This window comes from Bolinopsis microptera, chromosome 13 (assembly GCF_026151205.1).
Source record: "Bolinopsis microptera isolate Bmic1 chromosome 13, MBARI_Bmic_1.0, whole genome shotgun sequence".
Taxonomy (NCBI): domain Eukaryota; kingdom Metazoa; phylum Ctenophora; class Tentaculata; order Lobata; family Bolinopsidae; genus Bolinopsis; species Bolinopsis microptera.
The window spans coordinates 6,371,950-6,393,825 of NC_087084.1; the positions used below are offsets into that span (position 1 = coordinate 6,371,950).

Sequence of the window (21,876 nt, forward strand, 5' to 3'; positions counted from 1 at the left end):
GAAATGTTCTCACTTCATTTCTTGTTTTGCGAATTACAGAACGTTTCAAATCATGAATGTCTACATCACTACAGACGGATATACTTTACCGAGCGGTTTTATCGTCAAAGAAATCTGCTGTATGTTTATCAACAATGAATTCAACCACTACCTTGTGAAACCCCCTATGAATCGAGATCTAAATGATGTTGATAAAAGAACCATACGGTATGCCACCAAGAACCTCAACAACCTGTCCTATCATGATGGCTGGTTTCCCTACGAGAAGATGAACGAAATATTTTGGAGATTTCAAGAATATCATGTGTATACCTACAACGATCTTACCTTGAAATTTATTCAAAACATTCTACCAACAACTATAGTTACAAATGTACAGGAATTAGGATTTCAGATGCCAGATGTGTTGCCAGATGCAAACTGTTTTAGGTCACACAATGCCAGATATTGTGCCAAGGCAAAATGTATTGCTATAAAAAATTTTATTGAATCTTAATTTTCTTGGGTGTTTTTAGATTTAGTTGGATATTTTAGATTTAGTTGATTGTTTTAGATTTAGTTATTATCATTTACGTTTTAATTTTATAAACGAATAATATGCGACTTTTATTTTGTATAACCTAAACATAAATAAGATACAAACAAATAAAAAGTCAATCAACATATCCATTATACCCGTATGGAATTGTGTCAATTCCATTACCTAAAACAACCCTCTTAATATCTACAAAACTTAGAGCTATTCTCTCTGATTGTCTCATAAAAATTCTATGATTTTTTGATACTAGGGTGTTCTGAGTAATGTTCTTAAACGTGGAATGTGCGATTGTTTCTACAAAATCGACATGCTTCAGTCTCTTTTGCATATTTCTCTTCACTCCCGCGGCTCCCATTTTCTGTTCTTCATCTGTAACTATAGAGTAGCATTTGGCTCTACACCCAGCAAACTGATGGGTTTCGCAACCTGCCATTTCGTCCTTGAATCTGAAAATGTGAAAGAGTTAAATTCGGCTGCCTTCAACCCTAATTTATCATACATTGATTTTTAATTTGATTTAGTGACTGATAATACCTGCCCGGGGTGAGTTTATTCTGAATGGAATAGAGACAATGATTCACAGGGTAGTTTGAGAAGTCCATGAAAGTTGAGGATATTCTCGAAAATTTTTCAGTCAAATCGCCTTCTTGTATGTGGTATAGAAAACTGTCCGTGTCACTGTAGCACAACTGAAATTTGTTAATTTTAAATAGAGAAAAATAAGAACATCTAGAATAATGGTCTGTTGTTGTTCTGTTAAGCTAGAATTTGAGTAGAACTAACCTCAATTTTCCCTGGAAACAGAGGTCGCATAACTTTATAATGAAATTGATACATGTGGAGTTTTGCAAGTTCCAAAATCACCTGGAAAAATGAGCAGAGTTACAAATGAGCTTGTCTATAAATTTGTTTTGGAAAACATGAGTAAATTACGTATAATTGAGAGAGCGATCACAGTTAAAATACAGTTTGAACAACCTTACCATGCCTGCATAAAGAGGTTTGTTTAACGTTATCTCAAGGTTGTTTGACTCAAAAATGACGAGATTTTTGGATACAACGACAGCAGACTTCAGTTCAACTCTTTGAGAGAGGCGTTTGACTTGCTTTTCAGTTGTTGCCAAGTCAAACTTTCGATATTTTCTAACGTTCTCACAGGTCTTGCCAAAGACACTGAAATTATCGATTTAGCAACAAAATTTTAAAGATTCGCGTTTTTCTGAAATTAGTAAAAATAACCTGTTTGATTCTGTCAATAATCACCTGTTTATCAGAAGTTTAAAGAAGTCCTTCTCAAACTTGTTTTGGGCTTCAATCCTCTTCATAGTATTTGTTTTTATATATTCAGCCATCCAAGAAGATTGGTAAAATGTCACAGCTCGATGTATCTTTTTGAGAACAAGTCCTTGCTGTGTGTAAAACAGCAAGTTCTTGACATGTGTGACATAATTCGTTTTAGGTAAGACAGTTTGCGTGAGTCTGGTCTGGGTTGAATATGATATGTTGAAATCATCAAAAAACTGCCTCGTCTCCTCACTCAGCATATCCTTTGTTATAGATAACCTCTCCGGAGCCAAGGGATAATCTCTGTGACTCGAATGAAGTGAGTCAGGGTATTCTAAGTCAACCTGTAAAAATTTAGAATAAATGTAATGAAGTCAGAAACATTACACTATATAGTCTTGAAATAATTAAGTAAACTCTTAGCTAACCTCCAAAATCATCCCTGTATCACCATTAACGTCGATCTTTGTGACATCCAGAGAGGATATCTCTTGCTCAGTCAACCATTTAAAATCTTTGTGGGGCAGCTTCATTTGCATGCAATACCTGCAGAGGAAAATAATGATATTGAAAGCATGGTGCATGGTTGAAAGCATGGTGCAGACCTAAACTAACCATCCTTATCTACCCGATCCAGTTTACAAACCTTGTAACAGAGACCAGATAAGGCTAAACAGAATGTAGTTAATATGATTTACACTTAATTGAGTTACACTTGCCAGTTAATTTATTTTAAAACTTACCCGTACAGGTTATTACAATCTGTGTAGAAAATCGATGACTGAGGCATTTGATCGTTATATCTTTGTAGACCTCTGTTGTTAGCTGTGGCTAGACGTTTGAAAACTGTGCTGCAACCTCCTCTCATTCCTGAAAAATCCTTAATCAATATTCAAGTGAGTTCAAAAGGTTTCTGTATTTTTATTAATGAAAAACATGAAGAAATAATCTACTCCCTACATTAGGAAACTAACCTTTTTCAAAGAATTCATACATGTTCACATCTGTCAACAATTCTAACTCAACATTCGTTAGATGCAACATAGCGTCAAACGAGTAGCTTGGTGAACTTATGTAATACGCTGGATCTATAGCAAACATTTCAAGACCCAACCGTCTGTAGTCCTCAAAGACACATGCTAGTATCAAAACATCCACTCTGAAGCATGAATTTAGATTAGGCAGGAAAATATCATTCAACTCGTAAGCTTATCAAAATTCTAGAAGGAGGGAATTCAAGGTTACATATCAAACTCATGCGATTTCTTGAGTATAATCGCAAAAGGGTTACATGATAGGCTATCAAAATAAGAGCATTAAAATGTAATTAATGTTTCACCTCAAGTACAAATCGTGAAGTTCCCCTAAAGTAGTTATATTGAAGATTTTGCAAATTCTTAAGAGTGTGTCATAATCTTCGTCAGACAAATCTTCATCGGTGAGTTTGTTGAAAAACGCTGGTTTACCGGGAATTGGCTCCTCGAATCTGTCAAACCCGTCTATATAGTCGTAGGGGTAGATTAACTTTTGCAACACACATCGAAATTGATCATCGAGGGGGAATTCGTTTCGCATTAGATTAAACCCATCCAAGCCCCTCTGTCGCAAGCTTTTGCAGAGATTATCTAGACTGCCAACGAGGTGACTCATTGAATCATGGACTATGAATCTTTGGGTCTTAATCTGGGTATATTTCTCAGCAGTATTGGCAATAACCTCTATGGTACCCGTTCTCTTGTCATCAGCTAAAGCTGTTAGAATGAAATGATTGTCGTAACCCTTCCCATTGTGAAAGTAGACAAACAACCTCTTTTGTTGACAAGCCTTCAAATTACATTGAGAATGAGCGGCACCACGAAATGAACCTGAATAAGATGTCACATTAGTGATAATCAATTTTAGATTTATATTTCAATTGTAAACGTTTGTATTAATCAATAGTATAAGTTAACTTATCAACCTGAAATATGACAGTGATCGCGAACAACAGGATTGTTCAAATCGCTCCAAATTAAGCTTTGTTTACAGATTGAGCAGTTGGTTGCTGTTTGAAATTGCACCATGTTATCGTCTGTGAACTCCATCGGTTTCACCTCGTTGAGTATATCCTCTATGTCGTAACACTCATTTATCAAACAGTCTACAAACTTTGCGGCTGCGTCTTCACCTCTATATAACTTCAATGGTCTACAAAGAACATCATGAGGTGACACAATCATGTATGCGAACCCTGTTGGTTTCTGTTCAGCGATGTTTGAGCTTTTTGAACCGGTGCTCTCGTTCATGCTGATCTGATAGGCCTCAAAATCGGCATACATGACCACAGGACAGGGAAATTTGTATTGAAAGTTTTTGAATTTCAATACAGGGTCTTCAGGCATGAAGACAGAGGGTTCTCCTGTCTCACAGAACGTTGCATGCTTTTCAAAAAAAAGTTTGGATGTGAACCTTCTAAAACATCTTTCACATGTCAACATTCTTTTCTCGTATTTCGTGACCAATCTCAAAAATGTTGATAGGGATTTGATCAGAACATAATGTGTTTTATTTCTTTCTGTCAAACTGATCAGATGTACTATCCTCTTAAACTTGAAGTTCGTCGTGTAAATAGGGAAAATGTGTGTTCTTGGCTCACTCTCACTGTAACCAAAAACATTGACGGATATACCTGAAAATCGTAGTTGATATAAGAATAAAGATAAATTTAAAAATATTATGAATGTGTAATTAGGAAAGTTGCTTTATTATATGGATAAAGGGACTTACAGGTTTGTTTCTCAAACAGGGGGATGTCCTCCAACCGTTTTGGTGCGTTGATTCCTGTGGGTACAAGTATCATTTTCTATTCTTCACTAAGCTCTAGATATTCACTAGATTATTACGGTCACGTGATGGTTGCATATGTTATGATTGTTAATAATTGATATATACCTGTCGTGATCAGTTTCTTGACATAACGCTTATAGAATCCAGGTCGTGTTGGGTTTCTATCAGGTCTTTTCAAAGCAGCCACAATACAATAAAGGAATGATTGGTCATCTTTATTCCGTATGTTCAACAGACATCTTCTCTTTTTCAACAGTTTGGGAGTTGGCAAGTAAGTCGACATTCTAGAATTTAAGAGAGTTTATATAATGTTATATAGAGTGTTATATATAACATGGTTAATTACGTTCTTAAATCACGTCATAATTCAAACTAAAACGCAATATGTCTTCTATCTCCATTTTAAATTTCAATCACTCTTGTTATTGATTTGTGGTTTTAAACTATTGAAAGTTCTTAAAGTTAATTGAAATTAGTAAGATATAAAACAACAATTTTCAACATTATAGTGATCCCTATATAGACCTTTAATCAATCACTCAATCAATCATCCTGATACAGGGTTGTACTTTATGACCAGCACTGTAACCATTGGCCATCGTCTCCATATCCAACCGCTACCTGTTGAGATTAATTGTAGTAATCTTTGTATCTGCAATTTTAACGTAACTCAACTTGGTTTAATTAGGGTCAAGGTAGTTGGAGGTTAATGAAATAAAAATTAGAAAACTTTACCAACCCATTCCTTGAAAAGACTCGTATGAGTTCAAGAGTTTATTTCGAACTTCATTGATCATCTCATCCTTATTTGATGATCTCAGGCACACAGTTGTTCGTGTCTTGAAACCAAATGTCTGCTCTTCACCGTTTATATGTTTCTGTAAATGAAATATATCAACTTCTATTTATCTATATTTTTTCTTGTTAAACCACTTCTTTTTGATTTGAAAGTTTCCTTATCACTATTTTAACAGATTGTTAGTAGCAAATCAAATACCTGAAATACTCCGTCCAAAGTGACATGGAACTTGAAACAGTTCCGTCGTTGTATGGAGTGCTCTATTATCGTGTCAACACCCCCCAAGAGCACCTCCAACCCTTCTTCGGGGGTTCCGTTGAACTGTGTTTCAGGGGCTCTAACCTTAAATTCAATGACAGAGTCATTCAAGGCTCGTGTTACATTAAAAGTCAGTTCGCTCATGCTAATAGTTTTGTGATAAGAGGTCTGTTTTTAAGCCTTTATATAGTACTAAGTATTTTATAACCGATCCGCCGTATTTAGTAACCTCTGCATTGGAAAATAAAAATATAAGTCAAAAAGTAGAGTAAAATAAAATGCAGAGAACGGGGTCACCTCGTGAAGGATGTGGCTATTCACCACCTACGGGCGGTCTTTTTTCTGTGAAAACTGGTTCATATTACAGAACCTTGACGCAAATTCACCCCCTGCAGCTGATCAAAGTTTTAAAATGATAAGAATATTAGAAAAATAAAGTAACGACCAGCTGAGGAAGGCAAATTTTCCCCAAAAATAAAAAAAGAAAAAAGTATGGTTAACCATTTAAAAATAGATAGCAAGAAAAGATAGTAGCAAAATGTGTAATAAGATAATATTTAAAATTAAAATAGAATAACAAGTAAATTCAAACAGTAGTATAACTAGAGAAAAAAAGTAAACGAAGAGAGTGCTCTCCTATTACATTAAATATAGTGGGAATTCCCACCTAATTTAATCCTTTTATCTTTCAGTACTAGTGGTTTCATTATTATAATTATCAGTGATGATAATAACATTGAAGCAGTATGAATTGCAAACAGTCATTTTTCAATTTTTGGAATTAGAGAGAATACTCTCTTATTTTGTTATATTTAGCGGGAATCCCCGCCTTGCTGGAACCCTTTGCTTACAAGCGATCTTACCATTATCTCACACAAACAATGCCCAGCCGTATCATGAGATAGTCAGATTTGTAGCCTTAAACTACAATCCGGTCCACATCCATTGGGGGCATTGGAAACACAAACTCGATAGAGCGGATGGGACCGTCTGCTTGTAAATTGCAATAAGATGATGATTGACTGTTTGCTCTTCATAGCTTCGTATCATTCTTCATTTTATTCATATCTTTATAATTTTTCATTCTTCACTTTCTACTTTTAATAGTATTTCTCACATTAATTTGTATACAGTTTACATTTATTATAAATGTATTATTATCTTTATTATCTTTCAGATTCTTATTTTTATATCTGTATTAAATATAATTCGACTCATACCGCACAGCGTGATAGGCAAGCTACCAGTGTTTTAGCAGAGCTTTCTCGTAACTTTCAGATTCTTATTTTTATATCTTTATTAAATATAATTCGACTCATACCGCACAGCGTGATAGTCAAGCTACCAGTGTTTTAGCAGAGCTTTCTCATAACTTTCAGATTCTTATTTTTCATATCTTTATTAAAAATAATTCGACTCATACAGCACAGCGTGATAGGCAAGCTACCAGTGATTTAGCAGAGCTTTCTCATAACTTTCAGATTCTTATTTTTATATCTTTATTAAATATAATTCGACTCATACTGCACAGCGTGATAGTCAAGCTATCAGTGATTTAGCAGAGCTTTCTCGTAACTTTCAGATTCTTATTTTTATATCTGTATTAAATATAATTCGACTCATACCGCACAGCGTGATAGTCAAGCTATCAGTGATTTAGCAGAGCTTTCTCGTAACTTTCAGATTCTTTATTTTTATATCTTTATTAAAATATAATATAATTGGACTCATACTGCACAGCGTGATAGTCAGACTACCAGTGATTTAGCAGAGCTTTCGAATATCTTTCAGATTCTTTATTTTTATATCTTTATTAAAATATAATTCGACTCATACTGCACAGCGTGATAGTCAGACTACCAGTGATTTAGCAGAGCTTTCGAATATCTTTCAGATTCTTTATTTTTATATCTTTATTAAAATATAATTCGACTCATACCGCACAGCGTGATAGTCAAGCTATCAGTGATTTAGCAGAGCTTTCTCGTAACTTTCAGATTCTTTATTTTTATATCTTTATTAAAATATAATTCGACTCATACTGCACAGTGTGATAGTCAGACTACCAGTGATTTAGCAGAGCTTTCGAATATCTTTCAGATTCTTTATTTTTATATCTTTATTAAAATATAATATAATTGGACTCATACTGCACAGCGTGATAGTCAGACTACCAGTGATTTAGCAGAGCTTTCGAATATCTTTCAGATTCTTTATTTTTATATCTTTATTAAAATATAATTCGACTCATACTACACAGCGTGATAGTCAGACTACCAGTGATTTAGCAGAGCTTTCTCGTAACTTTCAGATTCTTTATTTTTATATCTTTATTAAAATATAATTCGACTCATACTGCACAGCGTGATAGTCAAGCTACCAGTGATTTAGCAGAGCTTTCTCATAACTTTCAGATTCTTATTTTTATATCTGTATTAAAATATAATTCGACTCATACTGCACAGCGTGATAGTCAAGCTACCAGTGATTTAGCAGAGCTTTCTCATAACTTTCAGATTCTTATTTTTATATCTGTATTAAATATACTTTATAAATGTATTATTTTTATTTCAAGTACATTAACCCATGTTGTAACTAGAAGGGGAAAGAAACATTATAGAATTGGTATCACGATAGTTAATTATTTGAATTATAGCATAAATATCTTTATCACTTAATTATTATCATTAGCAGCTTGAAGTAGAATTTCTTGTTTCATTGAAATTTCTTGTTTCATTGAATATTAGATAAGTAAAACAAGAATTTGATAAAGTATAAGTAAATAAATAATAATAATAGTAATTTAAACTTTTATATTATAGTCCGGCAGGGGGCAGGTCCGGCAGGGGCAGGTCCGGCAGGTCCGGCAGGTCCAGCAGTGGCAGGTCTGGCAGGGGCAGGTTCGACAGGGTCAGGTCCGGGACAGGTCCGGCAGGTCCGGCAGTGGCAGGTCTGGCAGGGGCAGGTCCGGCAGGGGGCAGGTCCGGCAGGGGCAGGTCCGGCAGGTCCGGCAGGTCCGGCAGTGGCAGGTCTGGCAGGGGCAGGTCCGACAGGGTCAGGTCCGGGACAGGTCCGGCAGGTCCGGCAGTGGCAGGTCTGGCAGGGGCAGGTCCGGCAGGGGCAGGTCCGGTGGCAGGTCCAGCAGGGGCAGGTCCGGCAGGTCCGGCAGGTCCGGCAGGGGCAGGTCTAGCTTGTTTCCTGCGGTTAATATTGATCAGTCCTAATAGGACGAAACACTGTGTCTATGGATATATATATATATTTAATTTTTTTTTAAATAACTCTATCTCATTAATCAGCTAATATTACTAAACAGAGCTGTTAGGATTTTAAATTACTTACATCTAATAAGGCTGCCCAATCTATGAAGTCTGCAGGTGGGGGGAGCTGCTTCCCCCTAGATTTCACCTACAAATTGAATGTGTTATTAACAATAATATCGTTGTTTTATCCTCAACGGAATATTCATTCCAAACGATTGAGTTGTGTTTGATAAGACTTATTGACCAGGATCTTTGATAATCACAGGAATGAATAGGGCTTTGATCCTCAGTGACTAACAGATCAATGGAATATTCATTTGAATTTACATGGTGATGTATGCTTATCAAAACTTGTAGATTTAAAGTTAGAAATACATATCTTAGATTCTAGGAAAATAATCTCACTTTTTTGGGACTGGCTGCGCTGGTGGTTGGTCCTGTGTCCTCATCTGCATCTGAAATGAAAATTTTTCATATTAGATGAACCAATTCCAAAATTTAAATCATTTCTAATTATTCTTAAACATTAAACTATAGAGTGAGCTAGCTCGTAGGTATAATTTTATACACTGATCAAATTTCTATTTGTATAGCATTCGATTACAATGTTTTGAAATTTTAATAAAAACTAAATATGTATCATTTCTAAGAAGGTCTTCCAAATCTAAAATGGAGGGGTTTTGTTTTTACCTGGGTCTCTTGTAGTGACGGTAGGTCGTTTAGCTATCTGGAAAATTTTCAAATTGACATACGATGTAACTTAACAAATTAAAATCACTGTGTAATACAGCAATGACATGTGAAGATTTTTGAATTTACACGGTGGTGCATGCACAAATTATATGTTCAAAAGTATAAACTGTAGAAATATATTGATTTCTTTAAAATAGACTCACTCTTTTACGGTGTTTTGCAGCTGGGGTTGACTGTTGTACTGTTGGTGTAATGACGCTCAACCCAACAACATTCGTGTAAGATTTGCCGTTTACAGTCTTCTCGAGAGTCTTTATATTTATCTTACTATTTATCTGTTTGATATTATTTTCTATTACACAAAAATAAATTGCAAATTGAAAATTTGTGTCACAAAAATTTCATATGGTGAATTTGTCATTAATAGTAATTTTACGAGCAGATGTCAGATTTTCAATCTCCTACTTTACACTATAACTGTTTTGAACTGAAATATTTTTTAAAAACCGTTAAAATTTGATCCTTTTGTATGGCAAACTACAAACCTTCAACTCATCGGGGACGATCGAGGACCAGACAAGATAGTCCGTCTCCTTATCTTTTGTTTTTACGACGATCTTTACCCTTCCTTTACATGAACTCCCAATGAAGGTCAGTATACCTTCAACAATCATAGCTGAGTAAGATTTTAATGTGAAAAAATTAATAAAAAGCAGATAGTTTAAAACATTAATAACCAGGTCATCTAAGGAAACATTAAATCAATATAAGAAACATGAAAATAACTCAATATTAGTTAGGGCTGACTGTTTTCTCTATTATAGATTCTTGAAATTTTTACAAGTATCGGAAAATGCTAGTGTTAAAAATGCTCGAATTTTTTACGTATAAAAAGCTTAAAACAATTAATACTAGCTCAGGGTGTTGGTATGCATCGGTAGGTGGGAGATGAACAAAAAATGAATTAATTGTGAGCGTCTCTTCTTAATATAATCTGTTGGAACAAAGGTTGGATTTGATTAAAGTAACACTTACCGCGCTCAAGGAATTTTTACAACGGCAGGTGTACTGACACCTCGCTCCAAATCCTACGTTAAAGTAACAAAAAAAATAGCACAGAAAAAAAAGATCGAGCCATCGTGTGAATAGAACGGCAGGTGAATTGACACCTCGCTCTAAACCCTCGGAAATAAAAACGAATTGTAACGTTAAGTAAGAAAAATAAAACATAGCTTTCTGACCACTTTTATCTCGAAGGTTTTGGACTAAACAATGGAATATCTTGACAAAGTTAAACATCTGGAGCCAGTCCTGTTCCACAAAGTTTCATTGTAAATTTCAGCCATGATTTATTTCAAAATTAACTGGATCTGGACGAGTCATTTTAAGATCTATCAAATAATCGTTACGGCCATTTTTACCGCAAAAATTAACTGGATCTGGACGAGTCATTTTAAGATCTATCAAATAATCGTTACGGCCATTTTTACCGCAAAAATTAACTGGATCTGGACGAGTCATTTTAAGATCTATCAAATAATCGTTACGGCCATTTTTACCGCAAAAATTAACTGGATCTGGACGAGTCATTTTAGGATCTATCAAATAATCGTTACGACCATTTTGACCGCAAAAGTTAACTGGATCTTGACGAGTCATTTTAGGATCTATCAAATAATCGTTACGGCCATTTTGACCGCCATTTTATCCTACACCTTTTCAACATGCTCAATTTGCATGAATCTCAAAACTGGGAGTCAAGTACACAAAGTGTCATTGCAAAAAGGATTGCCGAATAACCCCTAAAAGCTTAAATTTTTACAAGTGTCGAAAATCCGTGAAATTTTTACAAATGTCGAAAATCCGTGAAATTTTTACAAGTGTCGAAAATCCATGAAATTTTTACAAGTGTCGAAAATCCATGAAATTTTTACAAGTGTCGAAAATCCGTGAAATTTTCAAAATGTGTGCTACAGGGGGTAAATATCTCTTACTACTGCATTCCCCATCCGCTTTGTTTAGATAAAGGAAAATCGATCGGAAACTGTGAAATAGTAAAGAGGTTTACGAGAAAAATTTGCAACTTGTGAATTATAACTTTATAACAATGTAATTTTTATTACACTTGGACTAGAGAACGACGAATAAAAACTGTACCTTTATAATAGAGCAATAAAATGTTGGATTTAGGATACACTTTGCTATACCACTTAGGTCGTAGATTCATCTGGAAATAAAGAAAAGTAGTTGACATAGTTTGCAAATACATCCTATTTTGTTATTTTTTTCCAATTTTAGCCCATCATGTGTTTAATTCGTTAAGCCCATTTTATTCGCGTTATTTTGATTGGATTAAAAACATTTGAATTATTAATTTGTATTTAAACCACTCTACGGTCACGTTGATAATCATAAACAGTTTGTCTCTGTTTTTACCTGTTTTAAAAAACTACTCACAAACCCGAATAAAAGTGTACACCCTGGTTTTGATCTGAAATGTACAAAAACCGTGTGAGCGTTATTTTATTAGATCAAATAGCTAAAATTTATGATAATTTTTAAATCATGCAGCGAAAAGGCTGACTGATAAACACATTGTTTCCAATTAAATTCAAAATATAAGTCGTTTGAAAACTGTTACCAACAAACCTGGATATCAGTGTAGAGTTAGAGGGTTAAAAGACGAAGGTAGTACTAGTGTAAGCGAGCGGACATCAGTTGGAAAGATTTGAGACACCCCGGTTTGCAGTTTAGTTCTGAAATTTATGAAAAACCATGTGAGCGTTATTTCTTCACTATTTCACATCTGAAATTTGAAATAGTAAAGAGTTTTACAAAAAAACTTGTGAATTATAACTTTATAACAATGTAATTTTTTTCCCTACTCTTGCCGAAGGCAAAAAGATCGTAGGGAATAAGTAATCGGGTTTGGATATATGAGGTGGCCCGATGGACCTGCGATGATGACAAAAGTCTGCTCCTTCGCAATATATACCACTCCCCTATAATTAAGTGTATAGGAAGCGTCTGTTATGCTGCGCGCGACGCTAGCCATGTGTTAATTAATTACAGTGAAATTCCTCCTTCGCAAAGTTATTTTCCGCAATTTTCTGGATTCATTTATTTTGATGCGCGGCGCTGCATTGGTCAAATAAATTGTCAATTTTTACCATGCACGAATCCCACTCATTTATGAACAACGTAGTATGTAAATATGGTGCAATTTTTCCAGTCACACCTTTCACTCAAAAGAATTAATGATACAAGTACATCGTAGGGAAAATTGATCGTGCGTGGTTTAACCACGGCGAAATTCTTGTTACTACACTTGGACTAGAGAACGACGAATAAAAACTGTACCTTTATAATAGAGCAGTAAAATGTTGGATATATGATACACTTTGCTATACCATGTAGATTCATCTGGAAATAAAGAAAAATCTAGGTAGTTGCAGTGGCGTAACGAAGGGCCCCGCCGACCCCGCTGTGCGGGGGGGGGGGGGGGGGGCGCCATTTTAGGGGGGCGCCAAATCTTCGTTTGAAGGTGGGACAATTTTGAAAAACTTAATTACAGTACGGTACTAGCAAAAGTCAAAACTGTGCGTTTTGCGCTTGAATTATTAATTTGTATTTAAACCGCTCTACGGCCACGTTGATAATTAAAAACAGTTTGTCTCTCTTTAAATACGAAATTTTACTTCCTTTTTTTAAAACTACTCACAAACCCGAATAAAAGTGTACACCCTGGTTTTGATCTGAAATGTACAAAAACCGTATGAGCTTTATTTTTATTGGATCAAATAGCTAAAATTTATGATAATTTTTAAATCATGCAGCGAAAAGGCTGACTGATAAACACATTGTTTCCAATTAAATTGAAAATATAAGTTGTTTGAAAACTGTTACCAACAAACCTGGATATCAGCGTAACATCAGTTGGAAAGATTGGAGACACCCCGGATTGCAGTTTAGTTCTGAAATTTATGAAAAACCATGTGAGCGTTATTTTGATTGGACCAAAAAGCTAATGTAAAAGACTCTTATTAGTAACAATCAGCGACAAAGAAGTCAAAAATCACAAAGTAAATTATAAAGGATTTTTGTAAACAAACCCCAAAAGTGGACTTATTCACCACAGTCAAACCTCTCTGTACCGGGACTCGCAGTCTCTACTCTCTACTCTCTATACCGGGACTCGCAGTCTCTACTCTCTAATCTCTATACCAGTATACCGGCTACTTCGATATACTGAGCTTCTTCTTTACACCCGAAATTTAAGTTCTTATTTATCATAAGTCATATCGTATTTGGTGGCGATTATAGTACCTATTCTGTAGTCCATCACAATACAACACAATATGCGTACATACAACTATACAAGGCCCTAATTGGATACATGAGACACTTGACAGATTGTTTTCGAAGCATATGCCATATATACCGGGTTTTTCTATACCGTGCACTATTCTTTCCCCCGACAGGCCCGGTATAACTATATAGACTATAGAGGTTTCACTGTATTTTAATTTAATAGTCTAAGAAGGAGAATGATGTAATCATATATTTATTATATATTTTACTTACATGTGCTGTTGCGAGGTTAATTTAAGAAGTCCACCAGTTAACTGTGTCGTAAATCCAGCTCAATAAAGCTTTAAGATGATTCTGGAATGACAGAGGGATATTTTGCTGATGAAATGATTTCTGCTTCACTTTCATTGTTATTGCTTTGAGAAGACTGATATAGTCTATGAATTGATATTTACTCAGCAAATACTTTAAAATACACAGTTTTTATGGCTCTGGTAAGCCGAGGATGAATTAAATAGACAAAAGGGTAATTCATCAGACTGGTGTGGTCGACTGATGGTGGTCGACTGATGCGGTTGACGTAGCTACAGGTGTGTACGGAGTTTCTTTACTTTCTTTACTTTCTTTACTTTTGTTGGACATCTTGACAAACAGACAGAGTCCAGCAACAAGGACGATATGAAGAAAAATTACCAGACCCATGACCAGAAGTTCCACTGACCCTCTTTTCTGACTAACAATGAAGGTCCATACAACAACTCCCATGAACATAATACTGATAAAACCAGCGAGAAGGAGCTTCTTTGTTTTCTTTCTTAGTGACGAAGATCTTCCTTCAAATGGATGGAAAAGGTCTGAAACCATGACCATTGCTGATACCGAGAGCATTAGAGGAATTATACAAAACCATCCCAAATATTTGAAATAGTTGAAATGCTTACCGCACGGATATTTTTGTTCAATGATCAAAGCTGCGACCAAACCCTCGCAGATAAATGGGATTGCACGGACAGCTAGATTTTTCCTCTTTCTCAATGACTTGTAAGAAACGTCTGAGGGTTTTGAGAGGTAAGCGTCAGGGTTTCTTATCGATATTAGAAACACATCTCTGATACTAAACAAGACCATTCGCCATAAGATTGAAACACTTTTAAGGGAAAGTCCTGTGAAGTTCGCTTTGAGGCCATAAAGGTTTACCAAGAGTTCCATGATCACTCTGAAGATGATGAACCCAAAGACATACTCCTTTATAAACACAGCATGCTGCAAACATGAACAACCTGGCTGGTATCATTAATGTATAGGATGCTTGGAAAATGATCTTTAAAATAGTGGACATTTTAGGAGTCAGCGGGTCCAATTTCCTAAAGCCATCTTCCAAAGAGGCAATTCCCGAGGGAATGTTGTAAAATGGAATTGCCATTGAGAATATACGAAACACAGTGCCACAATATGTTCCTAATCCTGTATCAGATAGTGGGAGCTTTTCACAAAATAGGTTGGTGTCGTTGGTGCTGTTTGTATTCATACGTTGATAATCGAAATAGTGGTAACATTCACCGGCAAACTTTTCAATATCTCTTGGGGAAAGGTTGTTCATCACTATTTGAAATGTATAGAACTGAACCAGGAGTTCCGGCAATTGTTCCAAAATCAGGTAAAACTGTTTCAAGCTATTCTGTTCTGCTTGACGTCTGTAATACTCACGCAAGCTTATTGGTGCGTGTAGGAATATTACCAACCTATCCACGACTGGCCTTAATTGGAAACATGTCAGTAGATTGTAGAATATCGCTCTTAGCTTACTCAGAAAACTTCCCTGTACCTTGAACGGACAAGATAGCTTGTAAAAGAACATTTTAAACCTATTCCGCTCCAGTTTAAGTTTGATTCGCTCCATTCTTTGGCAGATAACATGAATCTTCCAAACGTTATTCTCAGAACCTCTTCCTCCGTTGTGTAAGCACTGTTAGCAGATCTGAAGTTCTCATGACCTAAAGTAAACGATACCAGAGCAATCTCAAAGATCCCTAGCTTTTGGGAAAATCCTTTGAAATCTGAAATACCGACTACTAAATCAGTGTACAAGTCTAAAATGTAGAAGACAATTCCTAGGATACAAAAGACTCTCCCCATCATTCCTATTGCAGAACAGCTGTGGTATACTTCTGAGGGATTTGTCAGGCAAAATGAACATTTAACGTTTCGGCAACAACATGGAAGACCACAATCTATTCTTCTACAACATAACTTCAATCGCTGAAATGAGGATTTAAGGAAAGCTTGCGTGATTCTCCATGTTTTGCTGCAGTATTTCTTAAGTCGATAACTAAATCCTTTTGTATCCTTTTTCTCCTTCATGTATTCTGCGTAAATCTGTTGCGCAATTACATTAAGTTCCTTTGTGTCTCTCTCTGCAACTACATCATCTGCCAATTCTTTAATTTTACTCTGAAACTGTTCAAAGATATCGTAGCCGAGTCCATTCTTGAGAATTTCTCTTTTGAGCTGATTACATGGAGTTTTTGCTTGAAGAGCAATGTATATCGTATGTAGAAGAGTCGTCTCTCCTGACCGTTTCAAAATTTCTTTAACGAGGCGCACATACAGATCTCCTCTATAAAACGTAAGTCTCTGCTTAGGATCATTGATAATATCTGGCAATTTGTCGATCGCTTCTTTCAGAATATTACTTAAGATGCTCTTGACATCATCATCAAAATCGTCCTTAATTTCTAATTCATTGACGATAAGACCAGGATTAGAATATTTGACGCCATTTGGAAGAGCACGGAATGTATCTTGTAAGTCATTATTGGACCAGATCTTCTGCATATACTGAAGAGCTGACTCATTATCTATATCTTTAGTACTGATATCTGCACCGTGTTGTAAGAGTAATTTAGCTACCTCTACAGTGTTACAACGTGCAGCTCCATGTAACAGGGTGTACCCATTATTGCTCTTAGTGTTCACATCAGCACCGTGTTGTAAGAGTAATTTAGCTACCTCTACTCTGTTATTATGTGCAGCTTCATGTAACAGGGTGTACCCATTATTGCTCTTAGTGTTCACATCAGCACCGTGTTGTAAGAGTAATTTAGCTAACTCTACTCTGTTATTACGTGCAGCTCCATGTAACGGGCTGTACCCATAATTGCTCTTTGTGCCTACATCAGCACCGTGTTGTATAAGATAACATACAATCTCTTGTTCATCTTGTTCTGCTGCTACATGAAGTACTGTCCTCTTATAACGCCCACCTTTAGCATCGTAGTCCAAGTTGTTGACATTGTAAATATTCAACAATTCTGTCAAGTTTCTTTCTTTTACTTTTTCTCGTATAGTTGTCCATATCGGGTCACTGATTATGTATGTCATGTCTGATACTGGAAAGGAAAATACATTAAGTATTTTTATATCTAAGATAACTTGTCAAGAATGTTTGGTAGACATTAAGTTGCATTTAAATTGAGAGAGAGGGGTCCGCTCTTACAAACATTATTAAATAGTTTTTAACAGTCAAAATTTTCAAATCTTGATTGAGTAGTTACAGTATGCCATCTGTAAAGTTACAGGTCTCTGAAATAAAAAATGGCTACGTAATGAGCCCAAACGTTTTCACACAGATTTCTTTCTTTCGGGTAAGAATCAGGGGTGTAGGAATCTTAGAGTTTTTCTAATTTAGCACACGCTTTGGCCACAGCCTGAATTTCAAAAACAGCAAAACTTGTAAAAGGCCTAGCTGAAGAATATGGCAATAGAGATCGCCCCCCCCCCCCCTGAACCCCTCATCCTACACCCCTGGTAAGAATGGATCATTGATCTCATAATATTGTTGTCGTTTTGAAACTCATAAATCTAATATATTCTCGGCTCATATGTGATATGGGCAACTTCGTCCAGCCCCAGAACTTCGTGCGAGCCCCAGGTATTTTTATCTTAATTCTAACTCTACACTGGCACGACTGAGTCATGCCCCAGTAGAGTTAGACTGCTGCATGATGCTCTGGGTAGAATGTTCTAGAATAATATTCTAGAGCACTATAAGTCCGGGGAAGGACGACAGTTATCAATTCATTTTCATTCTCGGTTCAATCTCTTAATTAATAGAAAATACATTATAAAAGACAAGAAGTAATTGTGACAAAACGATCTTAATTTCAACTTTCAAGCTGCAAATATTAAATAAAATATTCTGATTTGATTTGAAACATGTACACACTACATAACAACAAGATATTCAGTTTTTTAATGCATTAATTATAAGCTTGAATTATAAACATTAATTATGACATGAAAACCCACATAAACACGGAACAGTCAAAGCGGCACTGGCCTTAGCTAAATGGAACGCATCAAGTGAGTTATTACGTGCCGTGTAGCTATAGTTAAACAGTATAATTATTGACACTGAAACGTTTACATCTCAAATACTTCTGAAGACTGAATATCTTCACCCGTTCCGTTCATTCCTCATATTAGGAACAAGCGTTCTAAAATTCCCTTTTTCCAGCTTAAATTCCGGTTTTATATTTTATTAACAACACCTTTTTTTATTTCGTATTTCGGTCTCACATAAATCATTCAAGTTAATCCGATTTAAAGGTTTTGATCCTCCTGATAGTGTCATGAGATTCTTTCTCCTTTTATCTGGTACACTTTTACCTGCAATAAAGTCATAAACAATTTTTGTATAGACTTTAAGATGATCTAAATTCTAAGTTTTGTACATTACATCTCCCATGTGACTAAAAAACAGTCATTCAACTTGAGCTACTAAAAACAGCTGATGATGTATAATGGGAAAAACGCATGTTTTTTTTTGTTACTTTAAATTTTCCAACTTCTTAAAGTTGAGTAGAGCCGGTAACACTCATGATTAGCTCATGTAAAATCTGGGAAAGTGTAAATGTACAATCGGATAAGGAATAAAGTCACGAAGACCTGCTTTACCTACTCATATAAATATTTTGTATCAGTAGGGGCCTTAACTTAATAACTTTCAGCAGAAATGTTGAAAGATATTTTTAGATATTAGCAATGTCCCACAAAAAATATCAAGTGACCTTTGCTAATAAATCGTATCAGATTTAACATTACGATTTGTGGTGTGATGCTCCAGAATTTGTGTTTAAAATTTTAGGGCAAAAATCGCCACATTTCAAGGCTCTAACTCATTCAGGAGCTGCATAGCAATCATGTGATCCACTTTAACAGCTGTAGGATCTAGTCAGCTCGTGGGATGATTACCTCACTAACTGACCACTGACTCCGGAGGTTATACCCTTTATTATAATAACCATTGTAAATTATAAGGATACTCACATACGAAATGAAAAATTTCCTCGACGTTTTCTCCTGATTTAGCTGACGCTTCAAAGTAAATGATGTTGTGCTTTGTAGTGTAACTTTGTATATCTTCAACAGAGACCTAGATTGAGTTTTATCAGATATTTACATCTTGAAAAAAAAAGCAGTAAAACATTTTACACGTTAGTTGTAAAATATCAGTTATTGAGACAAACCTGTCTGATATTGGCACTATCTGCCTTGTTGCCAACCAACACCAGTACGATTCCCTCAGGGGCGTTCTTATTTAGCTCACTCATCCAGGAGTCCACACTAATAAAGGAATTCTGAAATGTTAGCGTTTTAAATGTTGATTCTGGTGGGGAGGTGAGGCATATATTTTTGACACATGACAGTGATTCTGGGGTTCTCAAAAAATGCCCCCTCTCCTCAGAATCTTCTTACAATCTAATTGCTAAAAACCTTCTTAGTTCCTACCTTGTAGGTAATATCAAATGCTAAGATGGCAGCTGCAGCACCTCGATAGTACATTGGAGCCAAATTCTTGAACTGAAATTAAATTGCAAACAGTTAGAAGTGTGTTATTTGGCATGATGCCATACGGATTAATACAGCATGTTGAGGTAGTGACGTGCAGACAACAGACAACAGACAACAGACAACAGACAACAGACAACAGACAACAGACAACAGACAACAGACAACAGACAACAGACAACAGACAACAGACAACAGACAACAGACAACAGACAACAGACAACAGACAACAGACAACAGACAACAGACAACAGACAACAGACAACAGACAACAGACAACAGACAACAGACAACAGACAACAGACAACAGACAACAGACAACAGACAACAGACAACAGACAACAGACAACAGACAACAGACAACAGACAACAGACAACAGACAACAGACAACAGACAACAGACAACAGACAACAGACAACAGACAACAGACAACAGACAACAGACAACAGACAACAGACAACAGACAACAGACAACAGACAACAGACAACAGACAACAGACAACAGACAACAGACAACAGACAACAGACAACAGAACTTACAGTTTCCTGACCGGCGAGGTCCCATATCTGTATTTTGTAAGTTTCATCTTCGATTTTAATTGATTTCTCTGTGTATGCAGCACTGTGGATATTGTTTAAAATTAAATAATGTGTTCTGCAGTTTTCTGGTTTTCAAAATAATTAAATGAACACTGTCGGGGAGGAGGTATAAAATGGCCAAAAAATGGTATAAATAATACATATGTGGAAAAGCCTTCGATCCTATAGCATTGGCTAAATAAACAGAATTGAGAATACACTAGCCCACTAAGGCTAGTGTTTAAATTCACATTTTATATTGAAGAGGACTGAACAGCATTAATCATACCCAATAGAAGCCGCCTGAAACTCAGAGAAAGTATTCTGAACAAATCTCCTGACTATACTGGTTTTACCGACCGACGAATCCTGCAGGGGACAAAAACTAGCTAAAGCAGATGAAATGAGATGGAATACTGCATGTATGATATACTTGTATAGTAAATATAATACTATATATAATTGAAATGAGTTGTATCGACATTTAGGTAATGATAGGTTTGGTTTCAATAGTGCTCATAGATATATTTTGTTGATAAGCCTCAGATCAGCTTCTGTATCGTTAATTTATTTGTTAATAAATGTTGATTCTGGTGAAGAGGTGAACCATGTATTTTCTGCCAGAACACATCGATTAACCAATCAGCTTCAAGCATTTACCAAGCAAAAGCCAAAATCTGGCAATTTGGTAATCTGTCGATGGTCACTTAAAGCACGGTTAAGGCATGGTTAATGCACGGTTAGACACTCAGCGCACGGATGTCGGGTAGTGCTATTCTAAAACTATTCTAAAACATCTGGATGATCAACAGTCTGTTCTTTAACCCCAATATTATGTTTACAACTAAATTATCGCTTCTTTAATTGTGATTTAATAATAAATACAATATTTCCTGTGGCTGTCCGTTAAGTGGGCGTTAACCGTGCCCTAACCATGTGTTATGTGACCATCAACAGATTATCGAATTGCCCAAAATCCTTGCCAGATGTCAAAATACATTTGGTTTACCTCTCTGCCAGTTCCCATATATATCGATTAATAGATGTGGAATATGGTGTGTTGACACAAGACAGTGATCCTGGGGTTTGATTGGTCAATAGTGGAAGCTGACTCATTTATTTACATCAAAAGTGCCAAAAGAATATGCTTCACAGTTCACCTCCCCACCAGAATCCATATCTATAATATCTATTTCTTACCCCAAATAGACATACTTTAAACTCTTTTTTATCTGGCGGTCGTAGTGTCATCTCCTAACTTCCTAACAGTGATGTTAAATTATGATTAAAACATGGTAAGAATTTAGAATAACATATCATACTATTTAACAATTTAAATTTTATGTGGGGACCTAAAGATGCCAGATGGCTTCCTTTGTTGACTTTCTGTGCTTAGGAGTATAACTGTAAGGCTAGATGATATACCATTCGCTAAGCAACCAAGCATTTGGTATGTGTTTTAAGTTCAACACAT

The 21,876-nt window shown here is 35.8% G+C and overlaps 5 protein-coding genes and 2 long non-coding RNA genes across 10 annotated transcripts in view; 1 reads left to right on the forward strand and 6 right to left on the reverse strand.

The window, feature by feature from the left end:
- The window catches only part of LOC134825247 (dnaJ homolog subfamily C member 27-like), a 96,711-nt gene that overhangs the window by 59,524 nt on the left and 15,311 nt on the right, over positions 1-21,876 (forward strand). The gene's annotated exons all lie outside the window — the stretch shown is intronic.
- On the reverse strand, positions 564-6,175 carry LOC134825163 (uncharacterized). Of its 2 annotated transcripts, XM_063837313.1 has the most exons (15): positions 5,646-6,175; positions 5,384-5,526; positions 5,174-5,265; positions 4,754-4,932; positions 4,589-4,642; positions 3,783-4,490; positions 3,162-3,687; positions 2,797-2,981; positions 2,566-2,692; positions 2,251-2,368; positions 1,802-2,166; positions 1,522-1,711; positions 1,322-1,402; positions 1,073-1,227; positions 564-984 (listed from the first exon to the last, which is right to left on the reverse strand). In XM_063837313.1, exons 4-15 carry the CDS (start codon positions 4,929-4,931, stop codon positions 654-656), a joined length of 3,018 nt encoding a protein of 1,005 aa, XP_063693383.1. In that variant the 5' UTR covers position 4,932; positions 5,174-5,265; positions 5,384-5,526; positions 5,646-6,175; the 3' UTR covers positions 564-653. The 2 variants fall into 2 exon arrangements, with proteins under 2 accessions (XP_063693383.1, XP_063693382.1); XM_063837312.1 differs by having other exon boundaries at positions 5,384-6,175.
- Positions 8,522-9,174, reverse strand: LOC134824737 (uncharacterized). Its single transcript, XM_063836712.1, has 2 exons — positions 9,164-9,174; positions 8,522-8,903 (listed from the first exon to the last, which is right to left on the reverse strand). The coding sequence occupies exons 1-2, from the start codon at positions 9,172-9,174 to the stop codon at positions 8,522-8,524; spliced, it is 393 nt and encodes a 130-aa protein (XP_063692782.1).
- On the reverse strand, positions 9,370-10,323 carry LOC134825042 (uncharacterized). The gene is made up of 4 exons (XR_010161479.1): positions 10,207-10,323; positions 9,865-9,996; positions 9,659-9,695; positions 9,370-9,423 (listed from the first exon to the last, which is right to left on the reverse strand). It is a non-coding gene; the product is annotated as an uncharacterized LOC134825042 (long non-coding RNA).
- Positions 12,123-16,161, reverse strand: LOC134825133 (uncharacterized). The gene is made up of 6 exons (XR_010161493.1): positions 14,246-16,161; positions 13,576-13,635; positions 13,387-13,416; positions 13,022-13,084; positions 12,311-12,417; positions 12,123-12,152 (listed from the first exon to the last, which is right to left on the reverse strand). It is a non-coding gene; the product is annotated as an uncharacterized LOC134825133 (long non-coding RNA).
- Positions 16,212-17,353, reverse strand: LOC134824739 (poly [ADP-ribose] polymerase tankyrase-2-like). The gene is made up of 2 exons (XM_063836713.1): positions 16,423-17,353; positions 16,212-16,231 (listed from the first exon to the last, which is right to left on the reverse strand). Exons 1-2 carry the CDS (start codon positions 17,351-17,353, stop codon positions 16,212-16,214), a joined length of 951 nt encoding a protein of 316 aa, XP_063692783.1.
- On the reverse strand, positions 18,159-21,666 carry LOC134825425 (ras-related protein Rab-5B-like). Its single transcript, XM_063837600.1, has 7 exons — positions 21,603-21,666; positions 20,692-20,771; positions 20,364-20,445; positions 19,763-19,834; positions 19,501-19,611; positions 19,301-19,406; positions 18,159-18,640 (listed from the first exon to the last, which is right to left on the reverse strand). The coding sequence occupies exons 1-7, from the start codon at positions 21,651-21,653 to the stop codon at positions 18,513-18,515; spliced, it is 630 nt and encodes a 209-aa protein (XP_063693670.1). The 5' UTR covers positions 21,654-21,666; the 3' UTR covers positions 18,159-18,512.

Coding starts and splice junctions, on each gene's coding strand:
- LOC134825425 (XM_063837600.1), bottom strand. CDS start 21,653: ATGACACTACGACCGCCAGATAAAAAAGAGTTTAAAGTATGTCTATTT. Junction 20,772..21,602: donor TTAAAGTATGTCTATTTGGG/GTAAGAAATAGA, acceptor TGTCCCCTGCAG/GATTCGTCGGTCGGTAAAAC. Junction 20,446..20,691: donor TTTCAGGCGGCTTCTATTGG/GTATGATTAATG, acceptor CAATATCCACAG/TGCTGCATACACAGAGAAAT.
- LOC134824739 (XM_063836713.1), bottom strand. CDS start 17,353: ATGACATACATAATCAGTGACCCGATATGGACAACTATACGAGAAAAA. Junction 16,232..16,422: donor TATCTTTGAACAGTTTCAGA/GTAAAATTAAAG, acceptor TCCTCATTTCAG/CGATTGAAGTTATGTTGTAG.
- LOC134825163 (XM_063837313.1), bottom strand. CDS start 4,931: ATGTCGACTTACTTGCCAACTCCCAAACTGTTGAAAAAGAGAAGATGT. Junction 3,688..3,782: donor CGATCACTGTCATATTTCAG/GTTGATAAGTTA, acceptor CATCTTATTCAG/GTTCATTTCGTGGTGCCGCT. Junction 1,228..1,321: donor TGTTTCCAGGGAAAATTGAG/GTTAGTTCTACT, acceptor AACAAATTTCAG/TTGTGCTACAGTGACACGGA.